The sequence below is a fragment of the Aphis gossypii genome, chromosome X (genome assembly GCF_020184175.1).
Source record: "Aphis gossypii isolate Hap1 chromosome X, ASM2018417v2, whole genome shotgun sequence".
In the NCBI taxonomy this organism is placed as follows: domain Eukaryota; kingdom Metazoa; phylum Arthropoda; class Insecta; order Hemiptera; family Aphididae; genus Aphis; species Aphis gossypii.
Window position 1 is genome coordinate 61,982,433 of NC_065533.1, and position 20,312 is coordinate 62,002,744.

The 20,312-nt window shown below is 28.6% G+C and overlaps 1 protein-coding gene across 1 annotated transcript; it reads left to right on the plus strand.

Annotated features, from left to right (window-relative positions):
• Window positions 1–14,821: 14,821 nt before the first annotated feature.
• On the plus strand, window positions 14,822–15,846 carry LOC126552944 (uncharacterized). The gene is made up of 2 exons (XM_050208149.1): window positions 14,822–14,897; window positions 15,230–15,846. Exons 1-2 carry the CDS (start codon window positions 14,874–14,876, stop codon window positions 15,767–15,769), a joined length of 564 nt encoding a protein of 187 aa, XP_050064106.1. The 5' UTR covers window positions 14,822–14,873; the 3' UTR covers window positions 15,770–15,846.
• Window positions 15,847–20,312: the final 4,466 nt, after the last annotated feature.

Below are 20,312 nucleotides of genomic sequence, written 5' to 3' on the forward strand. Positions count from 1 at the left end.
ACACCTCATCCACTGCTAGGTCAAAAATAAAGCGTATATATTTTGTACAATCCTCCGGTTTTGTAGAAATCTCAGCCTCTAAAGCCCGAACAGTTGTGTGGTACTATGCTAAAAATACGGGAGATATCAAAAATTATACGGACTTTCTCCGCTCTCTCAAATCCGAATTAAAGCAGTTGTTAAAAACACGAGCACAGGAGCACCCTATTTAGTTCAATTTAAAGCTTGAGGCCAGCTGTAGTATACGTATAGTATAGTAATTAGTGTCTAATTCATTGGAGAATAGGGCATTTAAAACATCTGCGGTCGAGATTTTTGTAGAGAGCGATATTTCGGCGATAATACAGGGGCCGTTTAATAAATTGTTAAGTGAAAACGAAACATACGCAAGTAGAGGGAGCGGGTTTACATTAAAGAGCATAGACGGGTTATTGTTGACTATATATAAATATATGCCGATGGGAGGATCGTCATACATACAGTTGCCAGCGTTTATTGATAGGAAACGGGCCACTATCAACCCTCAAAATTTAGACCAGCAATGTTTGAAGTGGGCGATTGTCGCGAGGCATGTAACGGGCCCGGTGGCATGTCGTGTCGGTGACAATTATAGACAACATGAAGGCAAATATAATTTCGAAGAAATTTCCTTTCCAACGCCTTTATCTGATATAAAAAAATTCGAAAAAAATAATACACGCGTGTCCATAAATGTTTACGGCTTTGAAAAAAAATTTAATCCGGCAAAAAATATCCTACTATCAATATATACCTAATTCGTGTAGTTGATGAGGAGAAGTCGGGCCATTTCGACTTGCTTTTGACAACGTGTGATGACAACTCGCACTACACGTATATAACTAGTTTGTCGCGACTCGTACGGTCGCAAAAAACTAGATATGAACATTCGGTATATTTTTGTAAGCGATGTTTTTGTACTTTTGATAATAGACTACTAAAGTTCAAGTCTAGTGGACGTGAGGCGTTGGAAGAGCACAAATTGTTCTGTGGGGTACATAAGCCTATTTTTCCGGAAATGCCAAATGAGGAATGTACAAATTTTAAAAAATGGAAAAATACTCTTAGACAGCCATTTGTTTTTTACGCTGATTTCGAGGCCTTAATAGTAAAAACGGACGAGGTAAAGGGTGGAAATACAAAAATAATTCATAAACATGAGACGATGAGCTACGGATTTTTGGTAAAGGTAAGCGATGACGTGCCGACGGAGCTCATCGAAGAATATGAAATACCTACAGTGCCGGTAGTATGCAGAAGGGACGAACAACATGCGGACGTAGCGAAATGTTTTGTTGAGGCTATAGTTGTGGTCAATTGGAAAATTGAAAAGTTAATGAAGACTAACATTTCTTTGGCCATGGCCGAAAATGAAGAAAAAACACATAAAGAGTGTAATCGGTGTAATTTATGTAAATGTATTTTAGCCAGTGGCGAAAAAGTTAGAGATCATAATCATCTGACGGGTAAATTTAGACAAACTTTGTGTTCAAAGTGCAACTTAGAGTTACAACAGTCTAAATTTGTACTGGTATTTTTTCATAATCTCTCCAACTATGACTCACACTTCATAGTCACTGAACTTGGTTTTGATACTGAAAGCATATCCGTTATTCCGAATAGTGAAGAGAAATGTATATCTTTTACAAAACATATAAGTAGTAAGTTCACTATTCGGTTTATCGATACGTTCAGGTTTATGGCGTCTAGTTTATCGTCTCTGGCTGAAAACTTAATTACACATAAGTTCGAAAACTTCCGTGAAGCAGCTAAACATTTTGTCGGCGAAGATATGCCTCTTGTTACTCGGAAAGGTGTTTACCCGTACGAGTACACAGATAGTTGGGCCAAGTTGGATGTGTCATGTTTACTGGGGGAGGAGGAATTTTAACTTTAATAGGGAACAACTTGTACGGTTATGCAATGTTAGAGTACATGCCGTATGGTAATTTTAACTGGGTTGAGCCAAATTTAGACGGTTTCAGCGAATTAACCCCCAAATCGGGTAGAGGTCGTGTATACGAAGTAGATTATCATACCTGCAACACTTGCACGATAAGCATAATGATCAGCCATTCCTACCACAAAATAGCACACAACAAGGCTCAAAAGTGAGGAAACTTATGGCGACGTTTGAGCGTAACTATATTGTGCATTATAGGAATCTGCAGCAGGCAATTGATAACGGGTTGATAGTTGAAAAGGTAAATATTTTATTTTACATTATTTTAAAACGAATTTTTTAAACTTTTTATTCAACTTTTTTTTTAAACTTTTTTTTTCTACAGGGAAAACGATGCAATCTTAACGTAAGGAATGGAGTTGGTATCATGTGAGCGGCCCAAAAACTTATAAATAAAACTACATTTAAGCATTGCACCAGATATAGCGATACCCTTAGCGCTGTCACTTTGGAAAATAAAATAATCAAATTTGATAAACCTATATAGATTGGTAAAAATTTACTTTATATTTTATATTATACATTGATCAATACATTTTTATTTTATTTTCTATTTGATTCGCTGTATTGGACATCAGCAAAACTTTGATGTATGATTATCATTATAATGTGTGAGGCACTATGGTGAACACATTAAGCTTATGCATACTGACACAGGTAAATGTATATTAAAACTATTCTCTTGTGTATTTATTAATTAATATCATTGTTACAAATTCACTAGTGTATCACATTATGACTGATGATTTTTTACACTGACTTGTTGGAAAATCCAAACTTGATGGATAGGTTAGACACGGCAGACTTGCCATCTAACCATCCGTGCTATACAACAGCACGTTATGATGAAAAGCGGGTTGTGCTAGATGATTAAATAAACACACTAGCTCATGGACACTACAGTATAGAGTGAGTTATCACAATTATATTTAAAAATAATTTTACTAATTTTACTTATAATTTTATAGAAAAGATGAACCTGAGTTTTGGCCAGAACTCAAATTTCAGTTGGTTCCTGAAGGACAGCCATGGACAGATGCAGATAAAGAAATCGCTAAAATGCTTTTACGATGTTTAATGGAATAGTTATACCCCCATTTTGTAAACTGTTTTATCTATATAACTGTTAACATTAGTAAATGTACTATATATATTATATTATTATTAGTTGATAAGGGAGGGGAACTGATTATGTGATTAATGTTATTGTGATATTTACTATTTAGTTTAGTTCAGTCTAGTCTCAACGGCCGTAATGTGGGCGAGTTACGTTGTTTCTTAATCATGATTATTAAATAAATAAATGATCAGTATATTAAATATTGTTAATATAACCATGTTATTTGTTTGATGTATATATACAACTAATCATGTTGTAGTATGTTTCGGATAAAAATGAATGTATGTATAAAACAATGTTAAAATGTAAATATTATTATATTTGTTAAAAAAAAAAATATGTTACAATAATAAATGTAAAATTATTATGTTATTAAAAAAAATTTATGTTACAATAATAAATGTAAAAATATAATATTTTTATGTTCACTCCTTAGGTTTCCCTAATCTAGGGTTCACTTATCGTTACTTAAAGGCTACATTCAGCTTCTTTCCATCTATAAAAATAATATAAAATTTTTTTTTTTTAATCTTACTGTAATATGATTATTAAAAAAAAAAAAAAAAAATACATTTATTAGAAGTATATTATACTAGCAGGGATCTGGGTAAAGCGGATAGTTGGACAAAGTGAATAATATTAATACGTTTTTGAATATTGGTGATTAAATAATAAAGAGCGTATAAGTTGTCAGCAACGTGTATCTCCTTTGTAGGGATAATGATTTAATATCATTCACTAGTTTACATTTGCCATAAAAGCGTTTATCCGAAAATAGTCCTGGTCATTTCGTATATAAATAATATAATATATTATAATATTACCTGTTCTTGCTATCAACATTCTTAGGTAATATTTTTGATTTTATAGTGGCTGATGGTCCAGTACTTGGAACTTTTTTCTTCAGTTAGAGATTTAACATTTATCAAATTGTCAACTTGTTTTACCGTAATAGTATTTATGATATCAATTTCAATTTTTTCATTTTTTAGCAAACTTTCAATATTATCCAAATATAAAATATTCCTTAGTAATTCTTTATAGCATTATTATATTCAATTTTCATTGAGTTTTCAAGTTATACCATAACTACCTAATTGTATTGTATTATACTATCATGTATCTTTCAATAAAATACAAATAGCAGAACAGATTTAATAGTATATAACTGAACCTTCAACGAGAATAAACGATGATTCAACATTTATTATTAAAATGTATTATATAAATAATTATTTAAAAGTTTTTGATACTAAATAATTATTTTCTTATTCAGTTGATTTTTTTGTTTGTGATATAATTTTAGGTGGAGAAAACACTTAGAACTCCGTCCTCTATGGCACTATTAAAAAAAGCTGGTTTAAAATAAGCCATACTTGATAATATTACAAGATGGAATTCTAAGTACTTAATGTTAGTTAGATTAATTGAGATGAAAACTTTTTGTGGAGATCATCAACAGATAAATCACGATTTGAAGTTGAATGATGGTGAATGGAGACGAATTGAATGTTTGGTAATATATAAATAAATTATAACATTGATTACAAACAAGTCAACTCCAGGCTGCACCTCCTTAGACCTCTTTTAAAATCCAAACTATCCCTAACAAACAAGGTGACAATATATAAAGTGATAATCCGTCCGGTCTGGCTCTATGGCATTCAGATATGGGGGTCCTCAAAGCCTTCAAACACTAGAACACTACAAGCATTTCAATCAATATGTTTACGCCTAATCACCTCCTCCCCCTGGTACGTAACAAATAAAAACCTCCACAAAGATTTAAAACTACCCACTCTTAACGAATTGGCCAAATCCCATTATACCAAATTCTTTTCTAAACTACACACTCATTATAATCCTTTAATCCAAAAACTATCCTCCGCAACACACGTCCCTAAAAGACTAAAAAGGCTGTGGCCCCGAGACTTGCTCAAAGCATACAATTATAATGTTACGAGTCATAACTTATGACCTAACTAAACAATAACTTAATGTAATCTCTGGTCAGGTGACACTACTGAGGGTCTTCCTATTCGAATATTTTATAATGTTATATAAACTTTGTCATCATACTTACTGATTATTGTAAAATAGATTGTAAATATACGTTTTAAATAAAAAAAAAAAAAAAAACATTGATTACAACTTTTATTATTACATTTCAAATTTTGTATAGATTACATCTCTTGAACCAGTCTATTTAGCTACTAAAATGCTTCAGAAAATAGATTTAACTATAGGAGATTTTTACGGGATTAAAAATAAATTGAATCAAATTAGTTCTGTTTTATCATTATCTATTTTAAATCATATGAAAACACGTGAACTTCAATTAATGGAAAATGATATATTTATTTCAGGTAATACATCTATATTGTAACTTTTATTGGTATATTGCATTTTTATATTTTATTTTATAGCTGTATACATGGATCCTTGGTTCATATGTTTACTAACCGTCCCAAAACAAGAAAAGGCGGTCAATTACCTTTTGAAAATATGGAATTTAAAAGACCCATTAACAACTGCTGAGGTATAAATCAATATAAAACATAACATTTAATCCACCTCCTATATTATGTTTAATCATTTTATTATTGTATGAACAGGAACTAAGAACCTATAACCATTGTATTTATTCTTATGAATTAATGTTACTTCTTAGTTTTTTAACCTGAAACCCTGATTCCACATAAAATAATAAATAACTTTATTAACTTTGAAGTCTCAAGTGACTCATCTAACTAATATTTCTTAATCAGTTATATATAAATGTAGACATGATTATTTAAGAAATGTACTACCTATTTTATTTTATTTTATAATCATTGAATTGAAAGATACAAATTATGAGGGCTATTATAAGGAACTTAAAAGTAAAAAAATGGTAAGTAACATTTTTATCTTTCTTTAGAACCCAGAAATCATTCCGATTGATGAACCCGATGACAATACAGAGGAAATAAATATTGAAGATAATGGGGATAAATTTTAGAGATTTCTACAAAACAATTTCAATTCATCAAATCAAAATTATTTTAAAGGTGCAGTTTGTATACAAAATTTTGAAAACATTTATTCTTTTATTAAACTATTTTTTTATTATGTTAATAATTTAAGACTAGAAACTGGCCAATTATTATTAAAATCTCAAAGGTATACTGGTTTTTTAGGATTTTTGATAAGCTTTAATTCTTTAATAGATCTAAAATCCAAATATATTGACACTAATTCTTTGAAATTTATTCCTATGTACAAACTCAGTCAGGACCACTTAGAAATGTTCTTTGGTAGTGTAAGAGCTCAAGATGGCTATAACAACAATCCGACTTCCAGGCAATTTAAATCTGCATACAAAAAAATAATGGTTAATGCTCAAATTAAAGACACTGGGTTAGGAAATTGTATGGCACTAGAAGATATTCCGGTATTAAATTGTTCGAGTGTTAATGATCCAATTACTGCTATTAACAATTCAAAATGTATTTTAAATAGGTAGCGATATTGATTTAGAACCTGAGCAATACAATTTTGAAACTGATGGGTTCCACTTGAATAATTTAAGCCAATTTTCTAAAGAAGTTTCTTTGTATATTGCTGGATTTGTATCCCATAAATTGTCAACAAAAATTAAGTGTGATATTTGTAATGGTGCATTGTTTGGTAGGTAATAAGGATAATTTTTTTTATTCCATCATAAATATGAAAGACAAAGGAGGTTTACATTATCCCAGTAATGATGTAATACAAATTTGTGCTGCTACAGAAAAATATTTTAAAACATATTATTATGATAAAAAACAATTTAATAAAATGTTAATTATTACAAATGTATTGAAAAGTTTTATTAATAATGATTCAATTTTTTATTCAATAAAACATCATAATGATCAAAATGGACCCCTTGACAATCATGTTGTACTATTAATTAAAGCGATTATTTCTGTTTATTCTGATATTAAAATTAATTAAATTAGCCGTACTCAAAATGAAACATTGTCCTTAAGAACATGGTATAACAAGTTGACTCTTTTTAGAGGCCAGTAAATCTCTAGGTTATATATATTGTATTATATTTATTTTTAATTATATTATTATATGCATTTTTCAATTTTTGCATAGAGTAAGAATATTGCTATTTTGTATTTATTTGACTTTTTGTTTATAGCTAAATATTTATGAATATATGTACATAATTATTATGTACTTTAACAAACTATTAGTTTTAAATAATAATAATAATAATTATATTTACCATTGTTTTGATGTACCCACATACTTGTTTAAAATAATGACTTCTTGTAAAAAAACCATGATAAATTATTGTATTTTAAATTTTAGTAACTGTTAATGAAAGATAACAATGTAACTAGTAAGTAGTAATTGTTAGATATTATATGTAAATATGCAATTCTTTATAATATATTAATATCTAACATAAAGTAAGTAAATTAAAGTAATTGAACTATTATTTGTATCGTTAAATAATAATTTGTAATATATTTAATATTGTATTATTATCAATAAATTATATTGACAATATAGATAAGAAAATAATTACCGTGTACAATAATTTTATATTAATTAAGTCCTTTTTCCTTACTTCAATCTATTCAATAGACTAATATACGAGATGTCCTCTCTATATATTCTTACTCTATGGGATAAATTTGATTTTTATCATCACAACTATAAACATTAACGGATATGTTATTAATTTTTTCAAATTTTTTTATTTGTTTGATTGGGGTAGGGTAATCAATACAATTAAAATTAAGTCCACTTTTTTTCTATAAAAAATTAAAATATTTAATACTAAAATGGTTTTTATTTTTTTTTTTTCATTTAATTTTGATAAAATTGCATATTTGAAACATTTATTGTCATAATTATTTACGTTTATAATTGCTTTTTTATCATAAATTATTTTGGGTAATTTTATAAATGATGAACCACCAAGTAAATTAACTTTATTGGTTCTTAATAATTGTATACCGTCTAAACTAATTTGCCTACAAGATGACCCCTTCAAAGTAAATGTTTCTTGCTTATTTAATAGTTTATTAAACATGTTTTTTAAAAGTGCAGTCAAATTAGAAGTCAAATTACATTTGTCGTTTTAAAAGCAACATCACGTATTTCACCAGTGATTGTATTTTCATATACTAAATCTACCAATAAATTTAATTTATATGATGATGATGAACATAATTCTTTTAACTTTAATTTTAAAAAAAATGATGATGAGTTTAAAAATGGTAATAAATCAACAATATTATCATTGTTTTTTAAATAAAAAGTTGTTGACCCATTATTTTTAAATTTTTCAATTTCAACTAAATTTCCCCCCGTGGTGTTTAATCGATCAAATTTTTTAACCCGATTATATTTTGGTATTTTGATGAATTAATACTAAAAATATAAAAACAAAAATATATCAAATTACTTATGCATGCACTGTTGATTGTAGAAGATCATCGGGGTAATTTACATTAGGTAAACTTGAAATACGTAATCTCCACTTGGGTTCCGCATATAAATTTTGATCATATCAAACAGTGGTATATTTTTGACATACCATACACCGACGCCTTTCGCTATATGTTTGTAGTACACTTATATCTTTAAACATAAGATGGAACGCATCAAAACATATATTAAAAAGATTTGAACCATAATGCTCCCGATTGAAATGACTTGCATATTCCAGTGAACAAAATATACAATCAATATCTTCAAAGTATAATCGTACTTCCCTCAAAACAAAAGATGAATATCGCCGAAGAAAATATTCATAAACTTCACGTTCATTATGTGCAAACGGATATTTTGCAATGTGTTGTATTGTGTCCTCCGATAAATGCCTATTTTCGTTGGTGAGATTATCATCAGGTACCATCACAACTAAAAAACTAAATAAAATGGTCATACATTTATAAATTACTATTTTATAAATAATTAACTTACAAAGAAATATTCACTATATAAAATATACTGTCTCTCTGAATCACGTATTCATGCTCGACTGATTGTGAGCATCAACTGATCAATGCATTGTGGTACAGCTTCAGTTTGCGAATAACATTGTTATAGTTCAATAAATGTGAAAGAGTCAAATCTATTGGTTTATTAAATGATACATAACATAATAAAAAGCACTACACAGTTAATAGATTTAAAAATAATTTAACTGCAATCGGCCAGTAATTAATGTGAAAGAGTCGAATTTATTTAAAAATGAAACATAACATAATAAAAAGCAACACATTGTTTATGGATTTAAAAATAATTTAACTGTGTACAATCAGTAAATTCAAAAGAACCGAATTGATTTTAATAGGTAATTTAATGCACACTGTACCGTTTTATTGTCGATACACACCAAATTGCCAAAAAACCCTTTAATATTATAATTGAAACATTATAAAGTAAAATTTAGATTTTATTACGTGACTAATATTTTGAAAGTAGTGCGTATTGCAGTTTTTATTTTTGGATGTTTTGGATACAATTTACGATTAATTATTTATGTAATGGGCAATGACGTCAATGCCTTTATAGTATTTGGAAAGTATAGAATAAGATTAGTAAATGTGAATTTCATCAGTTAATTTTAAACAAGTGCGGTTAGTAATAATGTCAAACACGAGCGGTCAAAATTCAGATGAGGAATATATCCATGTAAGTACATATTATTATTATTTGGTATATCATTAATATTTTAGTTTAAAAATATAATACTGTAAATTTAGGAACTTTATACCAACAAAAAAAATGACACACGGCAGAGTTTAAAAACAAACACAAAATCAAAAAAACAAAAAGTATCCATGTCATACACGAGTAGTCAAAATACCGACGATGAAGATACTGTTGCAAATACACCATTATTATCATTATATCAATAATATTTTAATTTGACCACATTAAACACTGCAAAATTGTAAACATTATAATATAAATTTAGGAACTTTATGGTTACCAAAAAAATAAAAAAAGGGAAATGCAAAATTTAAAAACAAATACCAAATCAAAAAAACAAAAAGTACCAATGTTACACGCGGGTAACCAAAATACTGATGATGAAGATACTAATGTAGTGTACACCATTATTATTATATCATTAATATTTTAATTTAACCACATTAAACACATCAGAATTGAAAACATGATAATATAAATTTAGGAACTTTATAGTAGCCAAAAAAAATGAAAAAAAACATGCTGAATTTAAAAAAAACCGGAGCCATAAGAAAAGTTACCCCAAAAAAACAGAAGGTAAAATATTTAATATTTAATAATATATGCACCAAATTATATATGTTTGTTTTTTTTTTTTTTAGTTTCAGGCATATTTATCAGAAATAGAAGAAGAATACCATGGTATAAGCAATGAGGACTGCATACGAACAAATAAATCAGAAGGTGGGAAATTTTGCATTAAAATACCCACAAGCAAAACAGGGAGTGATTATTTGGTAGTTACAAAATATAAAACAACAGATATGGATAAAGTGGAACAAAAAGATAGGTAATTATTGTTATTTTGTATTAACCAGTGAATATTAGGATTTAACCTAATAATACATTGGAAATGATAACATATTAAACTTGCACACAATTGAAACAACTAGCCTAACCTAACCTAACCTAACCTACTTGTTAAATAATTAACCATAATATGGAAATATAGGTAATTATATCATAAAATCATTAAATAATTTATTTTTTATAGATGGAAAACCTCTACATTTACTGCAAAAACTTTCGTGGATGAAAAAGTGAAAATAGACAATGCAATCTTAGTGGCATTTAATCATTTACAAGATTTATTAATGGAGAAATTTATGACAAATGATAATAAAAAAATTGAATCTTATAATAAATAACAAACCATTTATATTATTTTAGTTTAAATTAGTTTCAACATATTAATAATGTTTTGATTTCTTAGAAGAAAGCTTGTGACTAATTCATTAATTTTCCAATATTAATTATTATATTATTATATTAGTTAAAAATATATATGTATTTATCATATTTTTTAAATAATGTTAATAATATTTTTATTTTTTATTATTTTTTAGCAAGCTTGTAACTAATTCATTAATTTTCCGATATGATTATATTAAGCAAAAATATACGTGTATTTAACTTTTGTTTTTTTAAAAAAAAAAAAAAAATAATAATAAAGTTATATAATTATCAATTTTGTAATGTTTCACCTCATCAAATTTTACGACCGTCTCAGACCCGTTGGTTGTCATTGTCTATGGTGGTAAATAGAATTGTTGAACAGTATAATCCGTTAAAACTTTATTTTTCTGCTAACTGGCAATTAGATAGCTTAAAGTCTGCTGAAGACATTTTTAAAGCCTTACATGATCCTTCTATATTTATCTATTTGACAATGGGTCTTGCCAAAATTTGTAAATCTGAATAAATTGTACCAAAGTGATCGACCGGTTTTATGTACACTTCATAATAAAATGAGTGAATTATACAAAAATTTATTGTACTGTTATATGCGACCATGTAACAACCCTACCTCAATAAACCCTTCAAATAATGATTTTTTTCTACCTATAAAAGATGTATACTTGGGAGTAGAAGTTGGAAATTTATTAAACAAACCAAAAATATTGCAAAATGAAGTTATGGTAGAAGATATTAAAAAAAGATGCAGGGACTTTTTTATAGTTAGTTGTTGCCAAATCAAATTGAGGTTTGACTTCGATAATTCGGTAGTTAAGTCTTTAGATGATTTAAACCCCAAAAAAGTTTTAAGTAATAATCGCCCGAACTCATTTTTATCGTTTATTCAATCATTTCCTAGTGTAATATATAAATATCACAGTGTTATATTATAATAAATGTATAAAGTATAGATTTCCAATTATAGGCATACTTAGAGAATGTGAAACCAAATGCAAGTGACCAATTTAAAACTAAATACCAATTCAAATACCAAAATTACGCAATAAACACTCGGGTCACATAAGCGACCTGACCTTACCAGATGACCTTATGTATTGGGAAAAGTGTATAAAAACCATAACACCCACACAGCATCCGCGTAGTGTGTACTAAACGCGTAGTATGTACAAAACGCGTAGTGTGTACTAAAGGCGTAGTGTATACTAAAGGCGTAGTGTGTACTAAACGCGTAGTATGTACAAAAGGCGTAGCGTGTACTAAAGGCGTAGTGTGTACTAAAGGCGTAGTGTGTACAAAAGGCGTAGCCTGTACAAAACGCGTAGTGTGTACTAAAGGCGTAGTGTATACTAAAGGCGTAGTGTGTACAAAAGGCGTAGCCTGTACAAAACGCGTAGTATGTACAAAAGGAGTAGTGTACCAAAAACCGTCAGTGTACAAGAGCAGCAGCAGCGTATAAGACCACAGTGCACAAGAGCGTAATACACAAGAACGTAGCAGTGCATCCCAATACTGAAGATACCTGGAGGATTGGACAACATCGATTTTCAAAAAAACAAATTCTATTACATATTCTCAAGAAACTTCTTAACGTTATTTTGGTTCACCATTCTCTAAGTATAAACCTATATTGGTATATCTTCTTCATTCTTAAAACCCTAAATTGTTTATACAATCATTTACACTACCTAACATCCAATAATACTCGTCCTAAATCCTACAACCCATTTTATTCTTTATCCGACCTTTTCCTATTTATGCCAAGTATATATCAATATAAGTTATAACTCGAGTCCAATATTCTATAGTTTGTGTAAAGAGTAATAAGATCATAATTAATAATGTTCATCAACTCATGACACCGAGACATCTATGCAATCCAAAATAATACGACCATCCATAAAGAAGGTAAGTGGAATCTAAATATATATAATTTCACATCGATATAACAATATATCGTAGCAGAATAAAATAATGTAGACAAGGCATTCAATTACCATCATTTATAATTTATTACCCATATGGCTTATTTATTTTACCAATCACCAATTTACTATCACTTCCCTACATCATACTTTTTAATTCTAATACAAATGGTCCCCCGTGTATAGCTTTGTTTTCCTTATTTTATTTTACTACAAGATTAATTAAAAAATATAATATTCAGGAAATTGATGATGGTTGGCGAAAATTTAATACTGTTGAATTAGAACCTGAATATATTATTAAACTTAAAGCACTTAATGTTGAAGAGTTTTGGATAAATCTTAAAAATAAAGAAGTTGATAATGAATACCCATTTCGTGTTTTATCTAATTTTGTTCTCACTGTTTTATCTTTGCCACAATCAAACGTTTCTTGTGAACGTATGTTTTCCAAAATTAATTTAATAAAAACAAAACAACGTAACCGTTTACAAACGCCTACATTGAATGGTCTTCTAAATGCTAGTCAATGTATGCAAGAAACTACTTGTTGTAAATTTGAACCGTCTCAAAATATGTATAATTTAATGACAAGTAGCAATTTATATAGTAATTTGAATAATAACGATAATGATGATGATGATGAGATCATTTTTATTGACGTCTGATTTTTAAAATGTTTGGTACCTAAGCATTGTTATAAGTGATATTTTGTTTATTTGTTTATTTTATGGTTAACTGAAATTTATTTTAAAAGTTTTTAATATTTCATTTGTTTATTTATACCTATTATTAATTTGAATTTGAAGTTCCAAATTTTTATTTTGTTCAATTTTTTTGTTTTGTATTTATAATTTTGTATTTATTAATTTTGTATTTGACTTGAAAATAATTACGTTGTTATCAGTTTTATTATTTTGTAATAAAAATTGAAATATAGATAAGGTTTATCTTAGACTTGTTTTTATTATCACGGTTTGATAGTGAGGACCGTAGGTCCCAAGGTTTTTAGATTATAGAGGTTGCCTCATACGGAAATTTCGAAAAAGTAGGAGTGGGAGAACTAGTCCGATGACGTCATTGTAGTATAAATTGTTAACATCGTATACTACACTACTACAGTATACAATCCACAACTACAGCTATCGTTGGTTTTGAGTTTACCGTATTAATTATTTAAATATTTATTTTATTTTTACTATATTTTCATTTATTTTCATTGTTTGTACATTTCATAAGTTAATACGTATTATGGAATCAAAGATATTAAAGCAGAAAGGAGGCTCATGTTGTGCTATTGCTACTTGCATAAATAACTACAGTAAATCAAAAAATGATGGAAAATCCAACATATCATTTCACAGGTACTTAAAATTATTATTAATGCATTATATTATATTTCAATATTTATATTAGTATAATACATGTTAAGTGTAAAGTGTATACCTACTATAGACAAGGTCCAAAAAGACCGACACTGTCTATTAATGAATAATAAAACAGTCAAGTAACTGAAAATAATATATATTATTTATAATTTAAGTATTTAGGTATTTATTATATCTATTATTATATGCATTTAAAATATATTATGTTTAGATTTCCAAAAGATCTAAACTATCGGAAAGAATGGGTTCGGAGATGCAAAAGAGGTGACCATTTTAATCCAGATACATCTTTTATTTGCTCTGATCACTTTAATGTTGATGCATTTGTTCGAGACTTAAAAGCAGAACTTTTAGGTAGTATTTCTAAAAATAAAACTTTGATATAATATATTTTATTCTTTGATGTATTTTTAGGATATAAATCTAAGAGTCGAAGACTTAAAGAGGATGCAATTCCTACGTTGAATTTACCAACTGACTTAGTTGAATCTGCATCAATCATTAGTCGTAGAAGTAGGATGGAAAGAAAATCAATAAAAGAGGTTAATATTAAAATTTATATTCATGTATTAATTTTGTCCCTGTGTATCACCACAGTCAAATACTTAAACAGAAAGTTTTATATTATTTTAGTATCATAATTTATAACATAATTAATAATTTGTAGTGATAATTTATTATATATATGATGTAATATCATGATTCATGACCTCATAACCTGTACAATTTAATGTTTATCTGATAATTGCAAAGAACAGAATAAAATATCAAATTCACTAATAAATCACAAAATATAGGAATAAATATTATATTATATAATCTCACTTATCACATTACTTTGTAACTCACAGATATTTGTTAATAATTGTTGTAGGATCACAACAAGATAATCAATTCAGCTCTTAGTACATCCAGTACATCCAAAGTACTGTCTATACCAGATGATGATCTTACACAAGTTAACATTGAACTAGATTATGAGCAATTTTATATCAATCTACTTAAAGAATATGACATATTAAAAACTGATTACAGTGTACTGGAAAAAGAAATTGCGTCAATTAAAAAATCTGATATTGACAATAAAAAAATTAATGAATCACTTCGTTTGAGTATAAAGGTTCTAACTAAAAATTTGAAAGAAACTAACTTGCTTTTAAAACAAACGCAGAAAACTACAACCAAACAAATCAAATTGCTCTCTTTAAATAAAAGTCAAACCATTGAAAATCAAGCCAAGAAATATTTGTCATCTATATTTTCTGCAAACCAGTTGAATTTAATAATGCGAAAAAAGAAAAGGGTCCATTGGACAAGAGCTGAAATTTCAAAAGCCTTCACTCTTAGGTATTTCAGTAAAAGAGCATATGTCTATGTCAAAAATGAACTGCATTATCCTCTACCTGGTAAATAATTTTTTATTTTATACTCATTGAACCATTATACTTAGTTAAAAAATGTTTGTATTAATTTTAAATTGATTTTAGGACTTTCTTCTCTTCAGAGGTGGGCCAAAAGCATAGAAATGAGGAATGGTGTTCTTCATGATGTACTAAATCTAATGAGACTCAATGCTGAAGTATTGAATAATTCTGAAAAGCTTACAGTATTAATGTTTGACGAAGTTAAAGTGTCTAGTGTCATGGAGTATGATGTCCTTCATGATGAAGTTGTTGGGCCTCATAACCAAATGCAGGTGATTATGGCTCGAGGACTAGCATCACAATGGAAACAGCCAATATATGTAGACTTCGATAAAAAAATGACCAAAGACATTCTCTTTGATATAATTGAAAGACTGGATCAAATTGGATATAAGGTTGTTTGTTGTACTAGTGACTGCGGTGGAGGAAATGTTGGTTTGTGGAAATCTTTAAATATTAGTTATGAAAATCCTATATTCTCAATCCCGAACGGAAGAGATATAGTATACATTCCAGATGCACCTCATATTCTTAAGCTTATCAGAAACTGGTTATTAGACACGGGTTTTCAAATTAATGACCAAATTATCAACAAAAAACCATTAGAAGCATTGGTAAGAAATATGTCTACAGAGCTTAGTGTTTGTCATAAACTAACTTCCGAACATTTAACCTGTGATGGACCCCTGAGACAAAAAGTAAGATTAACAACACAATTACTGTCTCATACCACCGCAACTGCACTTAAGCATTATAAACCTATAACTGATATAAAATTACTAAACGACACAGCCAACTTTATTGAATTAGTTAACAATTGGTTTGATTTAGCAAATGTTTCACACACAAATGATAAGCACTCTCCTTATACAGCACCATATGGATTATTAATTGATGAACAAGATGCACTTCTCGATAATGTATATGATATATTTTTAACAATGAGATGCAATGGCAAAAAATCGCTTCAAATTTTTCAAAAGGCTCTTCTTATGAATATTAACGGGACAAAACATCTTTTAAAAATTTTACAACAAAATGGCTTGGAATATCTTTTAACAAGTAAAGTAAATCAAGACGCTTTAGAAAATTTATTTTCACAAATTCGATCCAGAGGAGGACCATCCATCCCCTCTTAATGCGCTGTATAGACTACGAATGATTATTCTGGGTAAAAATCCTGGTGTGGTTTCCAATCAAGCGAATACCACCGATAAAAACAAAGAAGAATTTATGGTAGCCAGTACATTAAAAAAAATTAATTTTTCTATTAGTAATGAACGTGAAAATACAGACAACTCTGAAACTGATACAGACACAAATGATTATTTAAGCGATACTGATGAATCATCAATATCATCTGAGGTACAATGTGTAAACAAACTTGAAATGACCAATGATGCAGTTGAATATTTAGCCGGTTGGATTGCTAAGAAATATCAACTGAAATTCCCTGAACTTGGCTCTATCACATCAAAATCAAGTTATGATAAAAGTTCACATGAACATAATTATTCAATGCCATCATGGATAAGTCATTTATCTTATGGTGGGCTTATTGTTCCAAGTAATAATTTCAAAACAAATATATTTAGGATTGAACGTTTATTTAAAAAGATTACAAAACAACAAATTCCGAAAGGCCTGGGTGTTGTCAAAAATTTAACTAAAAAAATAATATCTAGAATGGATATGGAAAAAAAATATAATATTGTCATCCAATCGTATATCAAACAACGAATACTTATTCGTATGAAATACTACAATAAACAACACACACCTAAGTCTAAATTCCGCTTACAAAAACTACAAAAATTAAGAAGGCTGATGACATAATCTATTTCATTGTAATCATGTCAAGCTGTTGTTATTATAAAATTATATCTATGTGTTAATATTGGTATTGAATTGTGTATTTAATATTAAATAAAATGTTTCAAGTAGTATATTAATTACTGTTTTATTTTAATTACCATTATAATCAAAAACATTTTTCCCCAATTTTTTTTTAAGTTTATTATAGGTATTGACTAATAATATTGAATTTAATAATACAATATTATTTATATTATTTAATATGAAATTATTGTTTTTGAATAAAATATAAAATATACAAACATTTTTTTTTTTTTTTTTTCATAAATATAATAGATTATAAATGTATATGTCTGATCAACTGAACTACTTGGAAAAATAAAAATTTAAAAAAAATATAATTAATAAAAATGGCTATAAATTCTGACATAAAAATAATACATTTTGTGAAAAACTTTGATTAACCTACTGATTCTTTTGTTGTTTCTAAACACATATTTTTTAGCCTTTGTTCATATTTATTTTTTATTTATTAAAGCTGTAACAGTTAAGATATTTAACAATTTAATAATTATTTTTGAATTTGATTCAAGTACCTAGGTCAGTTAATCAAAAATATTAATTGTTCACCTTTTCTATTACAATTCCAATGCGACACGGCTATCCGCCGGTAATCGTATACTACAATGACGTCACTAGATCAGCTGCGGCGTGCGGGGTTTTGGTTTTGTTTACATGATTATGAGGCAACCTCTATAATCTAAAAACCTTGCGTAGGTCCGAGCCAAATTTTTTATACGATCTTTTCGTTGAAAGTACGATCATTTTAAAGCTCCTATACGACCTTCTCCCCTTGAAATACTGGCAACACTGCGTCGATGTACGTTCAGTCTGTTCAAGACAATCATATCGTACATACTATCTCCGCGTTTTGTAGCCTTTATTTTTTCGTTTTTACTTAAAATATTTACAACATGTTTAAATGCGATAAGTTACCAGATTTCATTGAAAGGAAAAAAGCTGTTATCAACCCGCAAAACTCAGACCAACAGTGCTTCAAATGGGCTTTATTAGCAAAACACATTACGGGTTCAAATAAACAACGTATAGAAAATTATACAACGCACGAAAAAAAATATAATTTTTCCGATCTCACGTACCCGACAAAATTACATCAGGTTAACATTTTTGAAAAAAATAATCTTAACGTAACTGTCAATGTTTACGGACTCGAAAAACATTTCCAACCACCGCAAAAATTTCCAAAATATGAAGTGTTTCCACTGAAGGTGGTAGATGAAGAAAAAAACAGATCATTTCGACTTGTTACTAATAACCGATGATGAAAATTCTCATTTTACCTACATCTCTAATTTTTCGCGACGTGTGCGATCACAGAAAATCATCCAACATAATGCACGTGTTATATTTTGTAAACGATGCTTTACATCGTTCGAACCTCTAAATATTAATAAATATGAATTAAATGAATGCATACGATTTGAAGAACACAAGTTAATATGCGGAACACATAAACTAATTAGTTATATTATAAGCCCTTCTAGTTTTTCAACCCACTTAAAACCACCCTAGGGCATGTGTTGTGACATTGCCCAACCGTACAGATTATTACCTAAAAAAATAAATGTATATTTAATAATATTTAATTATATATATATACTTACAATCTTGATAGATTAACCATGATTTGGACTTTGTTGGATCATAATCTGGAGTCTTTTCATTATTATACATATATATTAACTTGTGTTCTTCAAATTTTTATCAATTAGAATTAGAAATTAGAAATATGGACGAGCATTGTAAGGGAAATATGACCGATCGGGAGATGTGCTCAAAATACGATAATGTATTAAAAACAACTTTTAATGAAATATCCGTCCAACGGAAACAAATGTATGAATCTATTGGTAGATATTTGTCACCAGGGGAACACACCACCCTACGTAGTGCTAGAGTGAAAAGAGGTTTAGTAAATATGATAGGTTCGGCAATGAAAACTTTATTCGGAGTTTGTGATGAGGAATGTGCGGAGGAAACTTTACGACACATAGACAAAGTCGAAGGTACCAACGAACGCATGATACATGTTATAAAAGACCAGACCACTGTAGTCAAATCTTCAATAGTAGGAATAAACAGTGCTTCAACTGAACTAAACCGGTTATATGACGAATTAAGACAAAAGCAACTAAGTCTAGAGACAAACATAAAAGCTCTAATAAACAATACGTATACTTTAGAAACCTTGTTACTTTCAAATAGAATTTTCAGTATATTTACAGCGTTAATGACACAATACTCTTACGAAACCCAAACTTTAAGCGCCATAATAACTGCGGCTAGGACAGGTGTTTTACACCCAAGTTTAGTAACACCGCGAGAACTTGCAGCGCAACTAGTAGAAGTAAAATTACACCTACCACTTAACTTGAATTTACCAATGGGAACATTGCCAAGCGAAATACACGAATTTACAAAAATAACTAAAATTATAATATGTGTAGGAGTAAGCATTCTAATAATGACCATTGTACTACTAATTATTAGTATACACCATAACTTTAGATGTGTGAACAGATACAGATACAGATATGTAGTAAACTTAATACACGAACAAGGAACAGAGTTAAACACGATGAGGGAGACTAGTGTATAAAAAAAACATATAAAAAATAAATAATAAAAAAAAAAAAA

Bases quoted from the DNA above. Each gene is read 5' to 3' on its own strand.
- LOC126552944 (XM_050208149.1), top strand. From the start codon at position 14,874: ATGGAAAGAAAATCAATAAAAGAG. The intron at 14,898-15,229 runs GTTAATATTAAA...TAATTGTTGTAG, and splicing joins AAAGAAAATCAATAAAAGAG to GATCACAACAAGATAATCAA.